At 33.9% G+C, this 12,205-nt stretch overlaps 1 protein-coding gene across 1 annotated transcript; it reads left to right on the forward strand.

The window, feature by feature from the left end:
- The first annotated feature begins 5,858 nt into the window (after positions 1-5,858).
- On the forward strand, positions 5,859-9,133 carry LOC132758914 (uncharacterized). Its single transcript, XM_060750619.1, has 2 exons — positions 5,859-6,195; positions 8,559-9,133. Exons 1-2 carry the CDS (start codon positions 6,067-6,069, stop codon positions 8,913-8,915), a joined length of 486 nt encoding a protein of 161 aa, XP_060606602.1. The 5' UTR covers positions 5,859-6,066; the 3' UTR covers positions 8,916-9,133.
- Positions 9,134-12,205: the final 3,072 nt, after the last annotated feature.

The raw sequence follows: 12,205 nt of genomic DNA on the forward strand, positions 1-12,205 counted from the left end.
TTTTGTTAATTGTTTCTTATTCAATGGATTTTTAAATTTGTGTTTTCTCTGATGTTTTGTCAGTTATAACACATCTTTTTTTAGATATATCATGATGGTTGATCAATGTTGTAATGATGCTATTAAGCTCACCTGAGCATGCTCAGGGTGAGCTTTTAGGATCGATGATTGTTCGTCGTCCGTCCGTTCACATTTTGTTGTTACACTCTAGCGGTCACATTTTTGCCTCAAGCATCATCAAACTTGGTCAGGATGCTTATCTTGTTGATACCTCGGATGAGTTTGAACATGGGTCATCTCGGATGAAAAACTAGGTCACAAGAGCTAAAAATAGAAAAACCTTGTTAACACTCTAGAGGTCACATTTTTGCCTCAATCATCATCAAACTTTGTCAGGATGTTTGTCTAGGTGATAGCTCGGATGAGTTCAAACATGGGTCATCTCGGATGAAAAAGTAGGTCACCGGAGCTAAAAATAGAAAAACCTTGTTAACACTCCAGTGGTTACATTTTTGCCTCAATCATCATCAAACTTGGTCAAGATGCTTCTCTAGTTGATAGCTAGGATGAGTTAGAACATGGGTCATCTCGGATGAAAAACTAGGTCACAAGAGCTAAAAATAGAAAAAACTTGTTAACACTTTAGCGGTCAAAATTTTGCCTCTATCATCATCAAACTTGGTCAGGATGTTTGTCTAGGTGATAGCTTGGATGAGTTCAAACATGGGTCATCTCAGATGAAAAAGTAGGTCACCGGAGCTAAAAATAGAAAAACCTTGTTAACACTCTAGCGGTCACATTTAAGCATCAATTCTTATCAAACTTTACATCAGGAAGCTTGTCTAGGTGATAGCTCGGATGAGTTCGAACATGGGTCATCTCTGATGAAAAAGTAGGTCACTGGAGCTAAAAATAAAAAAACCTTGTCAACACTCTAGCGGTCACATTTTTGCATCAATCATCATCAAACTTGGTCAGGATGCTTATCTAGGTGATAGCTTGCATAAGTTCGAACATGGGTCATCTCAGATGAAAAACTAGGTCACAAGAGCTAAAAATAGAAAAACCTTGTTAACACTCCAGCGGTCACATTTTTGCCTCAATCATCATCAAACTTGGTCAGGATGCTTATCTATTTGATAGCTCACATGAGTTCGAACATGGGTCATCTCGAATGAAAAACTAGGTCACAAGAGCTGAAAATAGAAAAACCTTGTTAACACTCTAGTGGTCACAATTTTGCCTCAATCATCATCAAACTTGGTCAGGATGTTTGTCTAGGTAATTGCTCGGATGAGTTCGAAATCGCATGTGAAACTAGGTCACCGGAGCTAAAAATAGAAAAATCTTGTTAACACTCTAGTTGCTACTGTTTTGATCCAAGTATCCTGGAAATTGGTCTGAAAGTTTGTTTTGATGATTTCTAGGTCAAGTTTGAATATTGGTCACCTGGGTAAAAAACTAGGTCATACTGCTTAAATATGGATAATCCTTGGTCACATTTTTGACTCACCTGTCATGAGACTTGGTCAGAATGCTTGTCTAGATAATTGTTTGGATGAGTTTGATGGGTCAGGTGAGCGATCTAGGGCCATCATGGCCCTCTTGTTTGAATAACCAACTAATATTTAATTTCTTGGCATGTGACCTACTAATTGTCAGGGAGTAATTATCATATGCTTTACCAGAAGATGGAGGTAACTAATCCAATGCTGTTCTGATTGAGCCAAGAGAATGTACAGTTAGTGAACATGGCTGACTAAGAATGACTTGTTCTTTGCTATTACAAGTTCAAATCTTCCTAAACACCTGAATTTTATCATGTTAGAAGGCTTTCATGCTTTCTAAAGGAAGGTTAGTGGTTCTACTTTAGTGCCAGCTTGTAAACAAAAGAATGTAAAGAGGGGAACCCTAGGTCTTCTTCCACCAGTTTAGCTTAAAAGCTGCCATATGGCATTACAATATCCTTTTGACTGGAACAGCCAAATTAAAAGAAAGAAATTTCTGTAATATTTACAAGAAGAACAGCCACTATGTAATGAGCTATTCAGTAATATTGTTTATTTAGCATATGATGATAGGTCATTGCAACAATTTTAAGATTAGTCGTAAAAATGACTATAATACATCACATTTAAATGATTTTTCTGTCTCAAATCAATTTATAATTTTTATGCTTCCAAGGACAGGTATAGAATGATTGGAATGTATGTATGATCTTTCATAATATTAAACTTTCAAGATAAATTAGACAATTGCACAAAGGCAAAGAACAAAATATTTGCAAATTTCATGACTGACATCCGTGTTTTCCACTGTTACAGTATCAAGGGAAACAATCCTAGCACAGTAAATACTGTATATTTGTTACAGTTATAGAACATTTATCCATAGAGACCTCTATGCACGTTGTTGAGAGGCACAGGCCATTGGCAGAGATTAGAAGAACTCGAGATGCCGACAATAGATAAATAAACACCGATTCCCTGACAGAAGCCAGGGGAGTTGCCCTACAAAGTAGACATGGACGAAGAGGAAGGGGCTATAGCAACAACAGCCCATATAAGGGCTACCTCATTTTCACATTGTCTCGGGTCACTGTAAATTAAGGTGCTCATTGACCGCTGAACAGTGACCTACTTTCGATTTTGCTGAATACTCCTAAGAAATTGCAGGAATGTAAATTATCGCCATTTTGTGCTTCAAAATTAACCCTTTAAGTGCCTGCCTATCGACATGTCCGGTGTCCATACTCAATGGCGAAAGCTGCTCTTTGTACCTTAATGTGCGGATGGAACCTCATTAGGCATAGACTGCACACAAACGATCCTTGTAGAACCGTCCGGTTAGCTCAAGAGGTAAAGCGTTGAATTGTGATTCTCGGACCGTGCACGTCACTTCCGTTGTGAAAGATCACGTCTACGGTCATTCGCATTGAACCCTTGCGAAAGTGAAGGCAACTAGTAAGGGTTAACTGTTTCATCGCCTGCCTAGGAGCCACTAAGTGGCTGAACTGTTCTCTGGTGCATTCAAAGTGACCTACTGTCGTGATCCGGGGTGTAAACTACCACCACCACCAAACAAATTCTTGGACCGGTGACACCAGGTATTTTGTGCAATAAACGTGCAGCTTAAATCTGTCTTTATTCTTAAATTTACACGCAACTAAAGCCAACAAAATAACACTGAGTTATCCCCTGTACCCTGTATAGTTGCCTAAATTTCTCTTTTGCGCTTAAAATTGGTAAGGCAAATTGGTATCATTATATGTAACTAGAACTTATAGCTTTGCTCTATGTATATCAAGTACAAATCCATCGAGTTCTTCAAAGTTTGAGGTTTATTTTTTCTAATTTCCTAAGGGTTTCTCTGGCAAGTTAGATGTAATATAACAAATGTATATTTTTATACGCCCGTTTGAAAAACGGGTTGTATTATTATTTCCCTCCTGGCGAGCGGCTGGGCGTGCGGCGTTCATTTTTTGTCTGACCCCATGGAGGAATTTTAATGAAACTTCATAGATTGTTCACCACTATGAGAAGCCGTGTCGCGCGCATGAACCAGGTTTCTAGGTCAAAGGTCAAGGTCGCACTTAGAGGTCATTGAAAAGTGCTTGTCCGGAGCAAAACTCATATACATGCATAGAGGGATTTCAATATTACTTGGCACAAATGTTCACAATTGTGAGGCGGAGTATCGTGTGCAAAATTTAGGTCTCTGCGGCCAAGGTCAATATTGAGGAACTGAAAACACAAATGGTCATTATCATGAGTACTGTTGTAAAAGATGTCTTTAGGTTTATATATGCAAGGTCAAGTCATTAAAGATGATAGTCAATGTCACTAAAGATGATAAAATATCATGACTACAAGTGTGACACATGTGAATTAGATTAATATTTTCAAGGTCAAGGTCACTAGAGATGATAAATATCCAGATATTTTCCGGAAATTGCCCAGAACATATCTCCTATATGCGTATAAATGTATCTTTTATGCCCACATCTCTGTCAAAAGCAATTTGTGACGGGCGTATTTTGCGACAATTCTGCCCTTGTTTACATTTATAATAATACACCAAAGGTCATATTCTAAACAACTCTTCCGTGATTTCTCATTGACAATTTATCCCGGACATTGAGTTAAATGGTAATTTTTCTCGCCGTTTTTGTCGTCGGTCTCTTGCAGAAAAATTAGTAAGGTCAGGAAAACCGGTAAAGTTAAGCCGCCAAGCTACTGACCATAAACTGTGTTAAAATCACCATGAAATAAAGAAAAAAAGTCAAATTACAAGCTAGTAATTGCGACTTCTATTATTCCCGGTGATCTCCTTTTTTTCTAAATTTGAAAGTTCTTTTTCGGCAAGTTTGGTAATGTTCATATTGACGGTGTACACGTATTGTATTTTGTAACAAACGCTAGTATACAAAAAGAGATGAAAACACCCAAAAAGGAACAATGTAAGATAACTATAGCGCAGTAAAGTCATACAAAGATTTGGTAGAAAAGTTGGAGTGACGAAAGTGACTGTTTAGATATTTGAATAATATGTTTCCGTCAGATTTAATATCTCATTTTGTAGTACCGAGGCAATAACCAAGCAGTCGTATTTAACATGGCAAATGTTGTCCTGTGAAAGTTAAAGTTATAATTTTTTTTTGCTTAAGGTCAAACATAAGGATGGAACAGAAATATGAGGTTTTAGAATAATTCGGGTTTTACAAATATTAACCACGGTACATATCCTTCAGTGTACAGTTCGTCACATGTGGTAAGAGAATAAACAGATATCGTACTTCGTCGTATTATTTCATATTTTCCCCCATCTTCATAGTTTTGAAACAGAATAGATAAATATATCTTATACATACAATCACATTTATTATAGTAAAAGGAGAGTTGCTCGTTTGGGTTTATTGCGCATGTGTTCAAGAGAAGAGATTCCAGCATGGCGTCAAATTTGGGATTTGAAAGGTTATGCATGTCCTGTAAAATGTTAACGAAAGAATTGAGTTGATCAAAAAAGTGTGATCCTGGCCTCGTGTTCACAAAGAAAAGATCAGGATCAAGTGATCCTGATTTTATTTTCATTGTTTAATAAAACTAAAATTGATTGTATTATGCTAGAATAAATAATTGCTTATTTGCAAAGAAACAAATCTATTTTGGGATAAAATTAACTAATAACTAAACAAATACAAAAATAATCAGATCAAAATGAGGATCAATTTTAGGATCAAGATCTAAATTTGGATCAACTATAAAATGCCCATTTCTTGTAAAAATAACAATAAATTTAATCTAAGCTTTCATAAACATGCTATTTTAGTCCAGTTCTATCAGTTTAATATTAATTATTTAATCTATGAGGATAATTGATGGAGAATATTTGAGTTTTTAAATTTGATCTTGATCCTGATCCTTAAATCTTTGTGAACACGGGACCTAAGCATTACGTGTGCGTAATTCATAAGCTTAAGCCTAAATTGTAGCTACATATCTGCTAGCCCAACTGTGTAGATTTTGATGTGCTAATGAAGAGGCTTGTGATTAACTTAAGTCCATTTCCTCTTGTTTTTTTTTTTTTTTTTTTTTTTTTTTTTTTCTTAATTAAAAAACTGCAAACATTACTTTTTTTGATATCCGATACCTTTAAATTCCTGTAGTAAATAAAAATCTCTTGCCTATTTTAATGTCCTTGATCTCCCAAACAGGACAGTTCTTAATGTCTTTTTATTGTTGTTGACCCAAAACGAGGACATTTCTAAAATTATATACTTTCAATAGATTGAAATTAGAACAGATTAAGCACGGATTAAAAGATTAGCGGTAAATGATAAAGCTTAATTTTTAAGATCATAAAACAAATCTTGCATTCAGTTAAAGTTTGGAATATATGCAGGCTTTATAAAGTTACTGTACATAGATTTTTTTTATATAATCATACCTTATTTAATGTAAAAATATGCTTATCAAAATGGAGGTATTTATCCGAAATAACTATCATATACGAACATAGTGTTAACAAAATTGCGAGCATCATCGGGGGACTATTCTAATATCAGCCATGTCAGTATCTGATGTAAACGTAAGCTGGTCGACGCGATCCAGTATTGTGCGAAGCGACAAAAGTACGGAGCGCTCCGTGTTCCTTACCAGTTGCTCTAAACACGGAGCAGATGATTCCAAAAAGCCAGTAAGTAATTATGGTATATAGTGATGACAGAGAAATCTTTGTTTAGAGTTTACTGACAAGTCTTTTCAGACATTGTTTTCTCTAACGCAGAACATATGAGCCGCGTCACGACAAAACCAACATAGTGCGCATTGCGACCAGCATGGATCCAGACCAGCCTGCTCATCCGCGCAGTCTGATCAGGGCTTACAAACCCTATTACAAGTAGAGAAACTGATAGCGAACAGCATGGATCCTGATCAGACTGCGTGGATGCGCAGGCTGGTCTGGATCCATGCTGGTCGCAAACCCATTATGTTGGTTTTGTCATGACGCGGCTCAAATATGATATGTTATTTCAAATTATAATAGAATTATATGAATAGCTTAAGATAACTTGTCATGCTAATTGAAGTTTTTATTTGCTGTAATTAAACCCTGAGTGTGAGAGTCCCGAGTTGTTTAATACTTAGCGCATTACATACATATATATATATATATATATATGTATAATATATATATATATATATATATATATATATATATATATATATATATATATATATATATATATATATATATATATATATATATATATATCTCATGAATAAAAATATATATTTCGTTGATATCTTTTTCTGGCATAGGATTATTGTGATTATGTACTTTAAATAATAAAAAACAAATAAAGGAAACATGAATACTTGTCAGTTGTACAAATTGTACAAAACTGGCATGGCTCCTAACAAAGCACGCATACAAACGCACATGTTGAAATATTCTTATTTCCTTACATTTGAAATATTCGAATTTCCTTTCTTTTGAAATATTGGAATTTCCTTTCTTTTGAAATATTCGAATTCCCTTTCTTTTGAAATATTCGAATTTAAAATTATACATTGTCTTGAGGGGTTTGTTTGAGTAAGTAAATCACTTTCATGATGTGTTGGTGCTTTTACCAACCAGATCATATCGATCGGTCTTGAAACTATAGTTTGTAAAACTGGTATAAAATGGTATAAAATTATACCTCGAGATTACTACTAGATCGGAAGGATCGAGATTAAATTTACTGTAGATCTACATTGTACTTTTATTCACCGATTTTTAGCTCGACTATTCGATAAGAATAAGTAGAGCTATTGCAGTCACCCGAGCGTCGGCGTCGGCGTCGGCGTAACCACTTATGTAAAAGTTTTTGTAATAGTTAAAATATTTTCAAAGTCCATTGACATATGGCTTTGAAACTTTGCACACTTGTTCACCATCATGACCCCAATCTGTAGACAGGAGGAGGTAACTCTATCAAGCATTTTGACAGAATTATGCCCCTTTTTCGACTTAGAATTTACGTTAAAGTTTTTGTAATAGTTAAAATATTTTCAAAGTCCATTGACATATGGCTTTGAAACTTTGCACACTTGTTCACCATCATGACCCCAACCTGTAGACAGGAGGAGGTAACTCTATCAAGCATTTTGACAGAATTATGCCCCTTTTTCGACTTAGAATTTACATTAAAGTTTTTGTAATAGTTCAAATATTTTCCAAGTCCATTGACATATGGCTTTGAAACTTTGCACACTTGTTTACCATCATGACCCCAATCTGTAGACAGGAGGAGGTAACTTATCAAGCATTTTGACAGAATTATGCCCCTTTTTCGACTTAGAATTTACGTTAAAGTTTTTGTAATAGTTAAAATATTTTCAAAGTCCATTGACATATGGCTTTGAAACTTTGCACACTTGTTCACCATCATGACCCCAACCTGTACACAGGAGGAGATAACTCTATCAAGCATTTTGACAGAATTATGCCCCTTTTCGACTTAGAATTTACGTTAAAGTTTTTGTAATAGTTAAAATATTTTCAAAGTCCATTGTCATATGGCTTTGAAACTTTGCACACTTGTTCACCATCATGATCCCAACCTGTAGACAGGAGGAGGTAACTCTATCAAGCATTTTGACAGAATTATGCCCCTTTTTCGACTTAGAATTTACGTTAAAGTTTTTGTAATAGTTAAAATATTTTCAAAGTCCATTGACATATGGCTTTGAAACTTTGCACACTTGTTCACCATCATTACCCCAACCTGTAAACAGGAGGAGGTAACTGTATCAAGCATTTTTTTACTATCAGGCACTTAGAATAGTCGAGCGTTGCTGTCCTACCGACAGCTCTTGTTTAAATAATTGCCATGAAGATTATTATTATTATTATTATTATTATTATTATATTATTATTATTATTATTATTATTATTATTATTATTATTATTATTATAACTGTCGAAGTTATATGACTATAGTTTTCCAGAGTTACGTGTTGTAAGGTATCAGCTGTTATATCTTTATATTATAAACAAGCTGTATGTTTCAGAAATGTGTGTCAGCGAAACATTCAGGGATGCGATTTCAAGGATGGCGGGAACCGAAGCCACTCAGGTCTAGATGCAGCTCCGCGGTAAATACCGAAGACTTAGATAAAAATAACGCGGAGCGGCTAAAATCAGCTAAAAAGTCAGTGCGGGACTCTGTAGACGAGCAAAAAGAGACACTGACAAGATTGTCACAACCAACCACGGCGAGCAGATGGAAAAGTGCCAGAACTAGGGAAGTCGGAACAGACATGAACTATTATTCTTGGGCAAAAATGAATGTTTATAAAGATTATCAAAAGGTTATGTACGGAGCAAACGGGACTGCAAAAAAGCCAAACAGAATAAAAGAAAGATGAAAATGAATTTTCATCCCTATATTAAACTGCTTGTATTTAAAGGACCTTTATGTTACAGAAATGCTTTCAGTTTTAGTTCTCAAAATATTTTATTTTTAGTGATCTGATATAATTTTCCAAGAAGTTACTCATTGGCCAATTACCTGAAACATATTTTGCCTCTTTCGCTTAGATATGGTATTTATTACAGTTAAAGTTATTTAGTATTTTATATGTAAGTCAAAAGACCACTTTGTTAACATTTTGTTCCTTTTATGTGATAAACCTATAACATAATCATTATCTTAAATGTTAGAAATCTCATGGTTGCCCTTTCTAAAAAATCGTTTCTAAGTAATAAATTGACAAACATGTTATGGACAATATACAATGAAATGGTCATAGTAATTACATCAGGTAATAGATATTGGCTGGAGTCAAATAGAAGGTCCCGAAATTAGTTTGTTCAGTCATTTTTATAAATACTTAGGTCTGTAAATACATTAAAGACATATTGCATGGTTTCCTACAGATTCTTCTTTTCTCTCACATTTTTTAAATTTTCATTTCATTTTACATAACTTTGTATTTTAAATGTTAGTAGAATTTTTAAATGGAAGTCAGTATGTTTTTTTTTAACAAGCTTAAAGCTGCATGCCTCCAGATGAGCCGAACTATTTCAAGAAAATTAAACTTGAGAATAGCGTAAAAAGTTTTTTAAAAAGAATGTTAAAAGATTCAAGATTCAATTGATAATGTACATGTTAAGTGCGATAAATGAATTCTTATACTGTATTTCTAACTGTATTTGAGCCGCGTCATGACAAAACCAACATAATGGGTTTGTGACCAGCATGGATCCAGACCAGCTTGCGCGTCCGCGCAGTCTGATCAGGATCCATGCTGTTCACTATCAGTTTTTCTACTTGTTATAGAGTTTGTAAGCGAACAGCATGGATCCTGATCAGACTGCGCGGATGAGCAGGCTGGTCTGGATCCATGCTGGTCGCAAACCCATTATGTTGGTTTTGTCATGACGCGGCAAATTCAATTGCGCAATAAGATGTATTTGTTTTGCATATTGTGGCCTAGTTATTTTCCATAATTTATGTGGATTGTAAGCACCGTTGCAATTTGTAAATTCCTTTCTTTGTTCACTTCACAATATAATGTATTTTACCATTAAATACATTTTTCACGAATCTGGAGGCATTCTGCTTTAAAACTGACATTGTTGGCGTTGGCTTAGCATTATGACGCTGAAAACGTCAACGTGGCGACTTTCGCGTTTTTGATTGGGAGAACGTCTCGTGTGCCCCTCTGTGCATTATTTTAGTCATACATGGGTACCTTAGTAGATCCAAATTCGTTCTGTGCTTATCTGACTCAATACTGCCCCGTTAAACATAATTATAATTATATTTATGTAATCAGGTAAAGCACTTCATTATAATGCTGATTATTTTTCTGCTTGTATTATGTTTTGTTTTTCAGTAAGAATATAATGATTCTCTAATAACAAACAATGTGTATCCAAACATGCCTGAATGATAGTAATATACTAAAGAAGGAATGGAACAAATTTTAAAGAAATTGTATAATTATTTAACATACGATGAGTGTTGCTAAAGGCCCATTATGCCTAAGAAATGATATTATTTTTATTTTTAAAAAACTTTTTATTCTTGGTATATTGTTACAGTTTCAAAAGAAAAAATACACATCTGCCCAGTATATGAACTATCTTTTGCTTTCTTTGCTCGGTTTGTAATTGGTATGATTATAATGAATAAGTATTTTGTATTGAAGTCAAATATTACTTTGTTTACATTTTGCTACCTTTATGACATTTTACTTAACATTCAGCGCTACGTTCTTCAATTGTAAAACCGCTTTAAGGCTCAAAATATATTATTTAAACATTATTAAACATTTGTTTAACATTTCAAAACAAGTAAAAAAAAATATGGATTCCTGAGGCTTAATATGCCTTTAAGGTAGATAAAACAGTTGACATGATCTTCAGAAGTTCAAAACTGATAATAGCTATGGTCGTATAAAAATTTGTTGCGAAATTAAGTTTGTAAAGCTATTTGCTTATCTTTGTGTTATTTTGTCCTCTAATCGAAACGTTTATCTACTTGTTGCTGTTAAAACAATTATTTTTATTTGATTTTTTTCCTCCCTAAACGGTTTATGTTAAATGTATCGCAAAAAAATACGTTATTTTTTATTGTTTTGAATAATGAATTATAGGTATTAGCCCTTCTTATGGCACCGGATGTTGCAAAAGTTCCAAACGATAGAGGACCCTTAAACTTATTGGGGAATTGGCAGAATTTCCTTATCAGCACATTTTGATTATCGCAAATTCGTATGAATTTTGAAAACCCATCACTCTCTACTTATTTAGGTAATGTTTTTAACTGATACAACAAATGTATGTATAAAAGAAAATCTAAATAAATTGTAATCAGATTTGGGTTTATGGAAATGTATGGAACAATTTTGTTGTTTCTATCATACAATAAAAGGATATCATAAAGAATAATTTACGGCAAAATAATTGAAATAATAGAGCTCTTAGTTCAAATAGTTTCTCAATACAATTAATATAAAAGAATTAAACTGTGGCAAAAAGGTTATTGCTAAACGAATGTATTGTAATAATTATGTTATATACGCTACGGTAACTTTGCTATGAACATGTATGTTGTTTTTATTCGTTGTTGTTGTTGTTTTTTGCCAATAAATATATTTCATCTTTGACTCCAATTGAAATAAACTACTTGCGTTAACTTAACCAAAACCGTCAAAGGATGGGTGACCTCGATTGGTGCGATTAGAATTATGGCCTCCACCTAATACAAAGAAGATATATTTTTCTCACTGAAATGTATAGTCGATTAAAAAAAGTTGTTAATTTTTCTCAAAAGTGGACATAAGAAATAAAATATGTTCCCCAAAAGTTAAAAAAAAAGAACAAAACAAATGACAATGGAAAAGGAAATGAAAACAGAGACAAAATTTGCTTGTTGAAAAGAAAATAATTTATAAATTTCATGTCGTGCCACATGTATAGAGGATATTGAATGGGTGTAAGTTCAATACTGAATTTATTGAACGAGTGGAATAAAATTATATAATGCAAGACTCAGGTATATTGATATTAAATTAAACAAAACTTCTCATTACATAATCAATGCACACTCAACTGATTTTCATGCCTGATAATAAAAAATAAACGTGGTCATTTCTATTCATATCATAAAATATGATTTTTCCATCTTTGTTTAGTGTTTCGCTATCTA

The sequence above is a fragment of the Ruditapes philippinarum genome, unplaced genomic scaffold (assembly GCF_026571515.1).
Source record: "Ruditapes philippinarum isolate M1 unplaced genomic scaffold, ASM2657151v2 ctg1705_1_1_1_1, whole genome shotgun sequence".
Taxonomy (NCBI): Eukaryota; Metazoa; Mollusca; class Bivalvia; order Venerida; family Veneridae; genus Ruditapes; species Ruditapes philippinarum.

Bases quoted from the DNA above. Each gene is read 5' to 3' on its own strand.
- LOC132758914 (XM_060750619.1), top strand. From the start codon at position 6,067: ATGTCAGTATCTGATGTAAACGTAAGCTGGTCGACGCGATCCAGTATT. The intron at 6,196-8,558 runs GTAAGTAATTAT...TGTATGTTTCAG, and splicing joins CAGATGATTCCAAAAAGCCA to AAATGTGTGTCAGCGAAACA.